At 56.8% G+C, this 14124-nt stretch overlaps 1 protein-coding gene across 3 annotated transcripts in view; it reads right to left on the bottom strand.

The window, feature by feature from the left end:
• Nucleotides 1-879: 879 nt before the first annotated feature.
• LOC122379611 (spectrin alpha chain-like) overlaps nucleotides 880-14124 on the bottom strand; it is a 68059-nt gene continuing 54814 nt past the window's right edge. For all 3 annotated transcript variants that reach the window (XM_043361946.1, XM_043361945.1, XM_043361944.1), the window contains exons 35-36: nucleotides 7647-7813; nucleotides 880-1546 (exon numbers count right to left, since the gene is read on the bottom strand). In XM_043361946.1, the coding sequence (XP_043217881.1) occupies nucleotides 1418-1546; nucleotides 7647-7813 (296 nt within the window). In that variant the 3' untranslated portion in view covers nucleotides 880-1417. The remainder of the gene's footprint in view (nucleotides 1547-7646; nucleotides 7814-14124) is intronic.

Raw genomic sequence — 14124 nt, 5'->3', positions numbered from 1 at the left:
CGCGAAATACACAGAAAGATTCGCCCGGGCGTAGGGGACTGAAGTCAGGTGCGTAAAGTATGATCGACCAAGCCTCAATGGCTAAGTCGACCAAGCCTCGATGGCTTAGTCGATTCAATAGAATCGTATCGAAAGAGAACCGATATTATCAAAGGTGTCCTTGTCAATTTGGATGTGCGCATCGTGCCGCAATTTTTGCGTTCTCTGTTGAATTGAATTATGGGCTGCAACATCAAGTGGCATGTAGCTGACTACCGAAGAAGAATCCCAGAGTGTTTACATATCAAGCCTGAAAACAAGCAATGAAATATCACCTGATGTAAGCAATAACTCGTATCGCTAGCCGATCAGTCGAGCAAAATCAATAACCCCATCGCATTCTGATGTGCTCGACCTGCGGCAGAGCCACTGCATAGAACCCCACCCATCCGCGCACACTGCCACCATTTATCACACACGGAAACCATCGCTCATTCCCCTCCATATCAGTCAGCATTTGCCCGACGAATGAGAGCCGAACAGGGCGTCGGCCGGCGTCGGGAGCCCGGGCAGCCCGCTCGTCACCGCCGCTAACCGGGAGAAAGCACCGGCGGCACCGCCGGAGCCGATGAGGCTGATTGCAGTGGTGTGTCATCCCGCGTGACGGCGAAATCGGCCGTAAGCGTTGTCGCCGCCGCCGCCGGTCGTGGTGCCGGAGACAGCGGCGGTGACTGGTGAGTGTGTGACACCGTGTGGGACGGTGGCTGCCGCTCGCCCCTCGGGACGGCCGCCGTCGCCAGTATCAGACGACAGACGCCCTCCTGGCGGCTCCCGAGGGACCCCGCTCACTATCACCACCGCCGGCCGGCGGCGATCGGCCCGAGCACAGAGACACACAGCTGCCGCGTACCGGCGTATATTGAGAGACAGCGACAGCAGAGCGCGCGGAGAGACTCAGGCGGCGGGGGCGGGCGCCGGAGGGCGTCATTCAGCGCCGTATACAGGTCATATAGGGCGCGAATGGCGCGCGGACGCGACCGGGGCCAATCAACACCCCACAGCCGCCGCGGCGGCCGGCCGGCCTACACTATCGATTACGGGGAGAGCAGGCGGCGGCCGGTCAGAGGCCGGGCCGGGCCGGACCGTCTCCGCCGGGGCCGGGAGGCGCAGCTGCCGCCGGTGGACAGACGGCGAGATACACACACCGATAGCTCCAGCTGCGCTCTACACAGCGGCCGCCGGGCCGACGGGACCCGCGCCGAGCGACGGCACACCACAGAAGCTGCACCCAGAATGCCAAGCTGCACTGCAACATAAAATAATCAATATAATCCAGTGATAAACACAAATATCTAGCCGAAACGGCGACTCGAAACAGGCGCTAGATACCGGGCGAGAGTGAAAATCGGCCCGGAGGAGCGGGCGCACGCCGCGCCGCTTAGTTCTGGAACAGTGAGCGCGTGAAATCGACGTAATCGAAGGCGTTCGGTATCTGTCGCTCCGTGTTGGGGTCGACGTAGGGCTTCATCCTGGCGGCGCAGTAGTCGGCCATCTCCTTGCTCAGGTTCTGCGGACACAAAGGAAAAACAGTCAGATAAAGACACGGTCGGGGCAGCCCAGCCCGCCCACTAACACAGCCAACACTGGGCGAAACAGGACGGTCACGCATGGACGACTGCACTTTCGCTGCAGACCATTTCACGGACCGAGAGAGCCGACTTGATCCCGCTCCATTCACACGGCGCCGTATGCATTACAAATTAGCTGCCGGCTGCCACCGCCGCGCCGGCCGGCCGCTGGTCGATTCGCCCGGCTGTCACCGCCGCACAACACTGGCCACAGACAGACAGACACACAGACACGCCCAATAGAGGCCGCCGACCGCGCAAAGAAAGCAGTGGGCGACCGTCCGGAACCAGTGCCGCTCCCGCCCAGACACAAATCCGGTCTCTCTCTCTCTCTCTCTCTCTCTCTCTCTCTCTCTCTCTCTCTCTCTCCTCTACTCTCCTCTCCCCTCCCCGCAGCTATGCAGCCGGGGGCGCCGACCGGCATCTCCCGGCGGCACGCCCCGCTCCGCCGCTCTGATAGCCGTGAGTCCGCTCGTCAGGTCGTCCCCGCCCGGAGCGCCCAGAAAAGGATGCCTAGTCGCGCCCGGAACGCGACGCTCACAAAACGGCCGGGCGCCGCTCCAGCCCAGATTTGAATTGAAAAGAGAAAAAGAAACGTCGCTGCCGTCGTCGGTGAAAGCGATACGAGCGGGTCGAGCGCTGACAAGCGGCGGGCGGACGGGAGCGGCGGAGGGCGGCGGGCGGCGCAGCGGCGAACAATGACGGCGTCACTCCACCGCTGCCGGGCTCCGCGGGCCCGGCGGAGATTCTACCACACGATTCAGACTCTGCAGTCTGCACAGCAACCGGGAACACGCCTTGGAGAGGCCAAACGTCGGAAAACAGCCACTCGAAGTCCCGCGCCGCACTAATCCAGCCAAATCCCGGCTCCGGTTGCACTAAATTACGAAGTTGTGGGCCTAATTAGACATACAGAAGCATAGCTCTCCAGCGTACTACGCCAGATTCTTTAGTAATTAGAGAGACCTTGCTACCGTGAAAAATGTCTGATTACCTTCAAAAATCACAAATGAAATAAACCCCCGGTCATTTCTCGCTGGCCATAGCTCCTGCAGCAGGCGCCGGGGGCCTGAGCTACCAGGCCCTGCTTCATCTGAAAGCCCCCGCTGCAGCCGCGGCGCTTTGGCGCACCTGACGTCGGCACCGGCTCGCCTTCCGACTGTCGATCGCCGGGCTGCGGGACAATCACCCTCCAATACCAATCCAGACGGGACGCGGCCCCGGGCGACGGCCGGGGCACGCCGACCGACCCCGCTGCAGGAGAGGAGAACGGACCGAGGAGACCGGGATAAGGCGCGGTCGTGCAGTCCGCCCGATACGCCGTGTCGCCGGGACCGGTCGGCGGTGCGCTCTGTCGCTCTGGTGCCGCGGCACGGCTGATGGACGGCGGTGCAGGCGGCGACGGGAGCAGATAGCAGACGGCGGCACTGACCGACTGAGACCGACGACCGTCGGGGAGGTGACAGCCGGAGGTCAGACGGAGAAAAGGGTAACGGGGCGACAAGCGTTGTCGTGGAGGCAGCAGTCACAGAACTGCAAGGTCTGGGCCCTACAACTGTCACCTCCGGCCTCTTCCCATCCAGCCGATGTCAACCAACACCCGCAGAGCTGCCGGCGGACCGCCGGAAACCTGTCAGTCCTGGAGGCAGCCGTCCACCGTCTCCAACACTCGCCACACAGGCGGACAAACACGGCGGGCCGGGCGTCCACACTTGTTCCGGCCGGGCCGTGTCTCCATTAGCGCCTGTTTACGGCCCGGCAGACCCACAGCGTCGAGGACGAAAAGCGACACTACTGAGGAGGTCCACCGGCCGCGGCCGCCTATTGACACAGCGCAGTCCTGCACACTGCACAGTCGAGAGGCGTTTGGGCGAGGGAGCAGAGGCACTTGGCCGGAGGTCGGCCCGAGCCTTCGATCGGCTATCCATAAGGGTATGCCCCTGAGACCAGGTAATGCTACGCTAACGCCACTCCTGCGTTTTTTGTTTTTCTCCTTCGCTCAATTATGTAACATCAGGTAGGAAGGGAGCTAGGTAGCAGGACAATCCGGTAAATGCAATTACCAGGGTCTGATTACTTACACCTTTTTTTGCTTTAGTTACAGCACCAAATCTAATAATCCAAAACCAGAGTAGTAATTACAGCCATGTGAGACATCTGATGCGGGTCCAACGATATATCTCGAACGCCAGATGAATGCGCGCGCGTCATCCGCCTAGCTTTCCGCCATCGCACGCAAATGGGATTTCGGCGCACATTGCCAATGTAATGAGCTGTCCAAATTGCAATAAACGAGGCGCGCGGCGCGCAGATATGATGAGGTCTCGCATGAGTGCGCAGCCCCGGCCGCCACCCGGGCCGGAAAACCGGTGTAAACAAGCGGGGACCGGGCGCGGCGGAGGCATTCGCCTCGTAATACGGCGAGACTCGGCGCTCCTCAGAGCATAGGGCTTCGGACAGGACATCAGTTCGCCAGCCAGTAGGTAGAGTTTGCGTCAAACCGACACAGTGAGCTGGATCTAGACGTCTTTTAGCTAATCGTTCCTGCGCCAACATCTGACATCTGACTTCAAGCTTGATTTCTCTTTTCCAACTTTCTCGTATCATTGAGCCCGATGGCCAGTCACTGTGTAAGGGATGAGGTAGGTCAGGAGGCCAGCGTGACCCAACGTTTCGACCCAGGTCAGGTCGGGTCAGCTCCTCTCGGGGCTGACCTGACCTCCCGCGCCACCCCTGGCCGCCCCACGAGTCTCCAACCGTGGGGAATCGATACTCCTGAGCGGAGGCAGCAGAGGAGGTGCGGGCAGCGGCCGGTCGCCAGCTGCGACCACTCCCCAGGGCCGGCCCTGCACTCACAACACACATAACAGACTCAACACGCAAAACACGACCCCAGAGCGCCGCGGGAATCGTCCCGCCGCTCCCGGATCCACCCGGCCGGCCGGTACCGCGCACCGCCGCCGCCGATATTGCACACCGTCAAGACGCACGCTATTATTCGTCAGGATTACACGGATATCGCAGCCTCAGCCGCGTCAAGTACGCCCTCGGAATAGATCGGCGGCCAGCCGCGCTCTCTGCGGCCGGCGGGCACGCTCCGGTGACAGCGCCCCCCGGAAGGACGGTCATCTCGGCCGGCGGGGACGCCGATCGCGCCCCGAGAACGACGCCGGCGCCGACCCGCAGCTCAGCTCCGGACCGCGATAGCGGCGCCCATCAGGGCCAGATCAGTCGGCTTACAGGTCATCAGCCGAGCCGCACACTCCGCGGCACAATTAACGCCTCCTCTGAGCGGCCGCCATTACAGAGCACGACGCCGGCTGCCTTCTCATTCCGAGCCAGCTCTTCCCAAACGAGCGCTTTAACGGCAGCCACGGCAGCGCCAAATCAAAGGATTTACTCCAAAGGCGAATCCACTAAGATCAGACGCAGAGTATGGTAACGAGGGAGCGAACTGTTTAAGAGTCATTTAAGTCCATTCAAGACCGTCATTAATGACCATGCGTGAATAGCACAAGGTCCTAGTTCAAAATATCGTAAAAAACAACCCAAAAATCAACAACCCATCCAACAAAAGCATTAAAACCATCCTCCAGCACGAATCCAACTCACACCTCTGACTGAAACCCGTCCCCCACCAGGAGCTCCCACCCTCCAGCCGGCAGTCTGCCCTCCGTCACGGGGTCGGGCGCCCGCCGCCGGCCAGCCATCATGCCGGCCGAGTTTCGGGCCGGCGCGGCGGCCTAATCGTCCGACACCAATTGGTACGGGACAAACGGCGGCGCCGGATTAACAACTAATGTGCAATCTCCAGCGGCGATTTCGGGCCCATTGTCGCCGGCGGCGGCGGCCATATCGCCCGGGAACAGCGACCAGACAGGACAGGGAATGGGGGGGGGGGACACTGCACGGACAGGACAGGGAATGGGGGAACACTACCCGGACAGGACAGAGGCAGGTGGCTGTCGGTAACAGCGCTCGGACACGTCAGAGCCGGAGACTTCACGGGCGGAACCCCGCTGGACCGGAGAGCCCGCAGGAGCTCTGCCGGGAAAGGAGAGAGACCGGAGGAACACTGCCCGGACAGGACAGAGCCGGGGCAACTCCCACGGAGCCCGGAGGCTGCACTCGGCGGAGCTCGGAGCTAAGCATGCCATTGAGGCCTTAATGGATGATCACGGTTCGCTCCTCCATTGAGGCCGAAAACAACGCACTTGGAGCGGCACGGCAGTGCGATGATGAACATGCCAGGGAAAGCTGAAATTCGGAAACACTGAACCCAGTTCTGACGAAATATCGAGATATCGAGAAACGACAGTGCACAGTGAGCCTCAAAAGTCTCATACCGCAGGAACCTGGCTAGCTCAGACCGCCCCTCAGGTTACATTACACATGAAACACAATTATTCGTGGCCTACGCAACTCCATGGCCGTAGGCGTCCTGCAGATGAGCCGTCCACCGCTGCGGGCGGGGGCGGGGGCGGGGGCGGGGGCGGGCGCTAACGACGCCTCCGTGCCGGCCGCAGCTTGGCGGACCGTGACATTGACTTGGCAACGGCTGGCGCGTCTGAGCCAGACAAACGACCACAGGATACACGGCGAGCACGGCGGCGACGCGCCCAGCTGAGCAGCGACGGGTCCGCCGCGACGCGGGGCCCGAGCGAACACGGCCGGATCCGACGATAACTGGAGAGAGTAACTACCCGGCGGGGACATAAAACGGCCGGCCACCGCCGGGACAGCGCCGAAATCGACAGCAACAGGAGAGAGTCCGTCCCGTCTCCGGGGAGCGCCGTAATGACCCGCAGCGGCGGTAAAAAGGCAGCCGGAGGGAGGGAGCGACGCTCAGAGCCGAGCACCGAGCACCGGCCGTCCGGCGACTCCTCCGAGCGGCTGACCCGGTCTCCTCCGCTCTCCTGCAGTCGGACACTCTCCGGGGTCGTCTCGCAGCCGTCCCCCGGGACACAGGCCGCGGCGGCGGCGCCCGACGGGCACACAGACGCGCTCCGCCGGCCGGCCCGAGCAGCAGATGGTCGGCCGGTCAGCACACAGACCGTCGGACGCACCGCCTGCAGACAGCAGGCCCGCAGATATATCCAGTGCCGACCGGTCGGACGGGGCGCAATAAGCTGCGGGGCCACCTGGTGCCTCCCCCCCCCCCCCCCACACACACACAGTGACCTACCCGCCCGTATCCACACAGATACACCCGCACAGGGGGATAGGACGCGCCCTGCGACCGCAGGTCACAGCCGGAAAGGGAGACAAAAAGATGAGATGAGAGATTGCACCATATGACACACGACAGATGGAAACACAGAGGTGTGGGACAGAGGACAACACAGTTCAGGTCTGGCGAGATGATAGTCTAGTTAGGTCAGGCACACATCCGTAGGAACATTGTGAGGCATTTGGCTCACAGGGGGAAAATGACCAAACTAGGCTCAAAGCACAGCACACGGATGACGCCAAAACAACCACTAACTCTACATTTAGTCCAGAAGCGCTAGCCCGCGCATCGACTTGCCCCCCACCCACTTTATTCCCACATCAGTGACCACCTTTTCCGCATCTCACAGCCAGCCTTAGTAAAGGTCGGCCTGTGCTAAATCTCGGGAGCAAACTTGGCGTAAACAGACACGCAAAGTCTACAGAACTGCGCTTAGAAACACGCGGATTTGAACGTTCAACGCAAACTTCTTCACCAGAGGCCGCACGTCCAACTTGTGTTCCTTTGTACACCGGTTCAGAAACACAGACATGATCTCTACCTCTACCTCTCCCCCTCTCTCCACACCTCCCACTTCCTACCCCTTCTCCGTCTCTCTCGTGACGCCTCAATTGTATTTGAGGTGTCATCCCCGCCCTCACCGCCTCTCTCTCTCTCTCTCTCTCTCTCTCTCTCTCTCTCTCTCTCTCTCTCTCTCTCTCTCTCTCTCTCCCTCTCTCTCTCTCTCTCTCTCTCTCTCTCTCTCTCTCTCTCTCTCTCTCTCTCTCTCTCTCTCTCTCTCTCTCTCTCTCTCCCCGGACGCCACTGACCGTGTAGAGCTCCTCCTTGAGCACGTAAGGCCGCTCTCCGTTGGTGATGGCGCGGAACGCGTGCTCGATCTCCTCCGAAGACTGCACGTTCTCCGTCTCCTTGCTGATCATGAACGCCATGTACTCCTGCAGGCTGATGAAGCCGTCCCGGTTCGGGTCCACCACGTCTGCAACACAAACAGCGGTAAAGGAACGTCAGAAGGGTGTGATGAGCGTATGGGGTTAATTATTCAGGCACATAAAAGAGAAAGCGGGTTTCAGCCATACGTAAAAGGAAAGGTGACAACCAAATTGAGAAACTGGCCACATGGCTGCATCATGGCCACTGGTCAGTGGTCAAGCAGTTCTCCTCGAGCGATGCGGAACAGATGCTACTGGAAGTGTTAGTCTCCCGGAAATGGTTAACAAATCCAACTTTACTGCACCCATGGCACAGCATTTCAACCAGATCAAACAGTTTCCGCGTTCCCATGCCTCCCGTTCGTACCCTTCGACAGCCCGCTCCACTGAACTGGGCGCCGAGCTTACATTGGCGACTGGTGGTGGACGTGGGCGGAGGGATCATCCGAAACATCCCAAACAACACAAAGCACGCGGTCCCTCTGAACCGATACGGCCGACAGCGAGCCGGCCTCTGAGCTCTGCATACAGCCAGTCCCACCGATAAGGCCGAGCAGCTGTACAGGGCAAAGCCGCACATCAAAGCACAAACAGCAGAGTCCTGGTCGATTCATCGACTACATGTATGCTTCCGGAGATTATCCGGAGCAGAAATAGCGCCAGTCTAGCCGGAGCGTCCCACGGGAGTTCAGCCTACCCAGTAAAAGCCATCGTTCACTCGGCACAGCTAAAATAAGCTGACATCTTAGCGAGACCGCTATCCCACTAATGCACGAGCCAATACAACCCCCACGTAACTGCAGTCGATTCAAGGTAGCGGTGTCAATGCAGCTAATAGAATCGCAGATGCCAGTGGCGCAATAGATCCGTTTTCAACCAGGCCCGACTACTCTGTAATGCCCGTGATTAGGCTCTAAGCACGTCACTTAGTGCCCCACAGGCGGCAGTCAGGGATCAGGTATCGACTAGTTAGGCCGACCACCGACCCAGACGGGCCCGACCAACGACCGGAACGCCAGATTCGGTCGGTCTAGTGCCGTTCGTCCCAGTTCGGCCGTTCGGCCCATAACGACACTCCAGCCGCCAGCCAGTGCTCTCCTCGCCTCGTTACGGCGCACTTGTGACATTCGCGGCACGAAGGTGGCATTCGCAAGGCACTCACGCCATCCGGAAGCACTGAGCGCGGATGACAGCAATCCAGCGAACGGCGGCTGTGGCGCACTGCACGGCTGCGAGCGGCGTTTGTGGCGCCGTAGTACCGCAGACACATCTGTGGCGCGGGTGATACACCGTCGGCGCGGCGGCGGATCACCCTCAGAGATTGAAGCGGGCGGCGCGGCGGAGGGAGTCGCCCGGACTGCGGCGCTGAGGGATGGCCAGCTCAGGAGGCCTCGCGGCGCTGGTCGGACCGAAGGGCCGCAGCCCGGATCGTATCGGCTACCCGGCCCCCCCCCCCATCGGTTCACAGGTCAGCAGTGTGGGTACGGACGGCCAGACGGGCGCCCCAGGGAAATTCAGCGGGGTCCCCGGCCTGGGAGAATCAATGGTCAAGTTGTTAAGTCTGAATCATCAAAAGTCGGACTTTGGGGGCTTCGGCACTGAGTAATACTAGGCGGTCACGCAATGCTGATTGAACAATTGAGTTGTGGCATTGCTACAGGATGCGAGTTCGCGCAAACCAGCTGCGAAGAAAAAACGATTTTTATTCGCGTCTCGCCGTAAATTATTACGCCCGACGAAAGGCAGATAAGACTTGATCAAAGTTACATTGAGTTAAGTTATTCTATTACTACCGTTGTTTCGTGTAACATTGGCCCACTTTTTCGTTTTTTTGTCAATAACTCAATAATCTTTTTGTGAACAAGCTTAAGTGATTGGGTATAGAGAAATGCATCCTTCAGCTATTCAAAGCATATAAAATTATGTGTGCAGAAAATCTGCACACGCAATTTTTTTTTTGAAAATACAAGTGGACAATGTTGCATGCTATTTTGGCAACTTTGGCCCAACACCATTTTTAATGGGAAATCAATAGTTTTTGGCTTTATTTCTCATTTTAGCTACTTGTATGGCAACATTGTCCACCTGAGAGAATTTTTAAAAAATAGTAATCATCAAACACATTAACATGTATTATAACGCAAGCAAGTTTGTACTCACCACAATGGCATAGTGTGGTTTTACATCACATTTGAAATCACACCATGAAGTTTGAAACAGACCCTGGCCTGAGCAAACAGAAAGACAAAATTAAGACAAAAACGCAGTGCAACAAAGCACTATATGACATAGCAAATGCTGAGCTTAACACCGGATCGCACCACACTGTGTTGTGTTGGCCCTACTCGAATCTGTACATTCCTCGGGACCCAACAGGCACAGGTTGATTGACTTTTTCTTTCACGTCCTCCCGCATGTAAGTGTGTACATCCTCACGTGCTGGCCATCTGAACTTGCCTCCAGCACAGTTCTCCATAGCCTTGATCACAATGCCATCATTCGTGATGTCAATCACCTCTCCGTAGTAAGTGTCAGCAGCATACATGAACTTCACAAAGTCGCCCTTGACCACATCCTCAGTTCTTGCAGGAGGTGCCTGGCCGTGATAGTCATCATCTGCATCTTGGTCCTGAAAGTCATCATCCACGTCTACATCTGATTCTGCAACTTCAGACACTGAGTCATCTTGAACGGATGAGTCACTTTGGTTCGCTTCTTCATCGACTGACTTGTCACCGACACTCTTCCCGGCCTCTACGTCGAGCCGTTTGCGTTTCTGTCGTGGAGTTGTGCCCTCCGGACCTCGTTTCCTTTCAAGATGCTCCAGGACTGAAGCATCCACAGATGCACCGGCGACTGCGGGTTCCACCGGATCGGAGGGAAGATTCTTAACCCGCGCCCCACTGGGGGGGGGGGCTATTTATAGCCCCCCTCCCGTTTTTCTGCAATAACTTCCAAACCACTTGACGAATCGACGCCAAACTTTCAGTACCTTCGGCTGCATCAATTTGACACCTTGTGTCAAAATTTGAACTTCGTAGCTACCATAGGTCGGCCGGAAATGACGTCAGAGTGACGTCATGTTCGTCCGATTTCGACGCAAAACATTGAACCACGGCAATCGCTCCCAAGAGCTCAGTTTTTAAGCTAGATCCAATTTCTTTGCATGAAAGAACTCAGAATTGACCGTGCTATCAAACTGCTATCTCGGATTTTCAAAATTTTGAAAATTTCGAAAATTTTATATAATAATATTCAAAATTTATATGTTTATATTTTTTTCAAAAAGTTTTTGACTTTTCGAAAAAACCGGAATATATGTGACAGAACGCATGATTATGACTAACTCTAGCAAGTTTTAGCTAAATATCTTCAAAAATGGCCAAGTTATACGCATTATTGCAAAAAATTCACAATTATTAATTTTTCAAATCAATTTTTCAGTACGTATTTGGCATCGTACACCAATATAAATGGCACCATCGTGTTCCTGAGCTCAAACTGCATCCAATAGACACCTTTTTTGTTGAAAAATTTCAACTTCAAAATTTGACCTTTTTTGACCTGAAAGTGACCTGACCTAAGCTAATTTCGACTCCAAATGACCTTGAATGACACAGACGACATCAAATTCGAAATCTTTGGCCTAAACGGACCATAAAACATGTGTCACGTGACCGACGCATGATATAATATTTTCGTGACCTGTGATGACCTGACCCTGACCTGAAAATCAAAGTACAAGTTTGGTACCCTCAAGGTATCTAGAGCATCTGTTCACGAGTGTGGAAACCAAAAATGAGCCTGATCTGACTTGTAAGACGGCGGCCAGAGCCCAAAATGTGAACAAGCCAAAGTGCTAATAATTTTTACTTTGACCTGACCTGTGACGTCATCGGTGACCTTGAGGTCAATGAAATTAGGTTTCGCTCGACAGTTTTTCCGGGGCTATCAGACGCCGTTTGAATTTTGACGATCGGCCCAGTAGTTTCGAAGTTAGGAGGGGGGGCTATGAATAGCCCCCCCCCCCCAGTAGGGCGTGTTATACACAGATCCCAGTGGGGCGCGGGTTAAGAACCTCCTGTCGGTCCAGAGGGTGGATTCCACAGGCGCGGAATCCACTTTTGATGTTCGCTGTGACGTTCGGATGGAGGTCTGTCACCAGCTGCTTCAGCAGGCCAGGGAACTCTTCTTTGGGGATGGTTGTGCCGGATGTAGCTGTTGGAATTCATTGGAAATTCAGATTTCGAGCTGGGCCAAAGTTACCCGGAATTGTCCTCAAAATGTGTGGCATCATTGTCCACCTCATTATTTTTTACTAAAAAAGCAGTTACAAAGCTGCATTTTGGGGTAGTTGGAGCTTACCTCAATCACCACCAGTAGGATCCTGCCAACAGACGCTTGGTGAAACCTGATAGTGTCCTCACTGCATCACCATGATTTTTCACGTAATTTGCAGGGGTTGGTTTACCCCCTAAAAAACCATAGATTTTTTGTTAGTATTAACCCAGGACAGCTACCCAGAATAACTAATGGATGGCCTAATATAACCATGCTGGTAACTTTTCGGCAACAGACAAGTGAAAAATATTATAGCAGGAAAGATTATTTTTTCAGTCATGGGCCAAAGTTGCCTCTCAGGGCCAAAGTTGCACGAAACAACGGTACTGTTTTAAAGTTGGGACGGGCATTGAATGCCATCCAAGTTCCCATTCAGCCCTCGGTCGTCGAATCTTCAGCGACTGACGTAAGACTCAAGATTGAGCGCGTCTTTTTTGTACGCCCCGGGCCTTCTGTGTCGGCGGCGGCGTTCCATCGACCACCTAAAGGGCAGTTCACACCGCGCCGACGGCGAACCATTTGGTAGGTCGTTGTCGGCTGATGGCATTGCCGACCAAGGAAACGCCACAGGATGTCTTCACTTGCGGCAAAGGATCATCCGCGGACACACTAAGGCGTGGGGAACGGTGATTTCAGTTCATCAGTATGATATTCTTCATTGCCAAGCAAAATCAACATCTGAACGATTCTTGAACTTTTCTGTTGATAGCTCCCACACGATCCCGCCATGACGTTTTAGGAAACACCCCGATCCGGGGTGTCAACTGGCAGTGCTATTCCAGCTGGCAGTCTGCCCGTCTGGCTGTGTGATGGAATCGGCTGTAAATTCGGCGCCGGTTTTCGACTCCGGGCCGCCACCGGGCGCCGACAGACAGCCCACCCGGCGACCCGGCCGGTCGGCGGGTCCTCGATCGGGGTCAATGTCGCGCCGTCAGCCGCGTTCCGTAATTGATGGCCACGCAGGGGTCGGTCAGGGGCGCCTCTGCCCGCCAAAGGTCGCAGAAAGAGCGCCCGGTAACACCGCGAGGGGTCACCGCGCCACCGGTCAGTTCGCAGCGCGGCCAGGTCAGCAAAGGTCACCTGTCGGAGGGTCAGACAGCGCCGCCCCGTCCATCCACCATACAACACGCGCTCTCGGAGGTCCCCCTCCGTCTCCCCAGGGCAGCACTCCAGCTGACAGATCACTGACGTATCACCCTGCGGCCGGAAGGACCGCCCCCTCCCCCATCCGGTCTGTGACCACTCTCGCCGACCACCGCGCCGGCCATTATCACCCACTCCTACGGCCCAACTAATCACCAACAGGGGCGCCGTTCTGATTCAGTTTGTGCGCGGGGACTGTCTCGGTCCGGAAATGTCATCAGGAGAGGCCGCTGAGGCGGCGAGTTCAGCACCACTTCCGTTGGAGCTGCGCGGACCGGAGGGACTCCAGAGTTGGTGAACTGTCCACCGCCGCACAGGACGGTGACCGACCTACCGCCACCAGCAGGTGACGGACACGCGTCCGAAGGTCAGGCCGTGTGGAGGGCGGCGCGGACCCCTCCCAACGCCAGTGGACGGGGACGGGGCGACCCCCTGCCGCCCGGCGCGAGGGGCCACATTACGGCAGTGGCTGGCGCGGCGTGTTGTCCCGTCGGCAGCGGCCGGAACAGACCGACAGATCCGGCTGGCTCCGGGTGTTTCACCGCCCGACAGAGCCGCTAAGGCCACCGGATGGAAACACGTCGACCAGAGAAACACTTAAGGCCGCCGTCCACTGCGACGGAATTCCGTCCGGAGTCCGTCAGGAATGTCGCCGCACGCTGACCGCATCCGGACCGCAGACGGAAAGCTCACGGACACTTGCGAAAACTTTGTGAAGAGCAGTTATCAGTTATTACAAAAGAAAATATAGCAATTTACTAGCATAACATAGTGCTGCCATGTCAAGGAAATTATGTTTACTTACTTCATCTTGAAAGAGTTGAAATTATTTCTTAAATTTGCAATTAAAAACTCGATGACGGAAGACTGTACC

The sequence above is a fragment of the Amphibalanus amphitrite genome, unplaced genomic scaffold, assembly GCF_019059575.1.
Source record: "Amphibalanus amphitrite isolate SeventyFive unplaced genomic scaffold, NRLGWU_Aamphi_draft 000081F_arrow, whole genome shotgun sequence".
In the NCBI taxonomy this organism is placed as follows: domain Eukaryota; kingdom Metazoa; phylum Arthropoda; class Thecostraca; order Balanomorpha; family Balanidae; genus Amphibalanus; species Amphibalanus amphitrite.
This window is presented reverse-complemented; position numbering and strand designations above follow the sequence as displayed.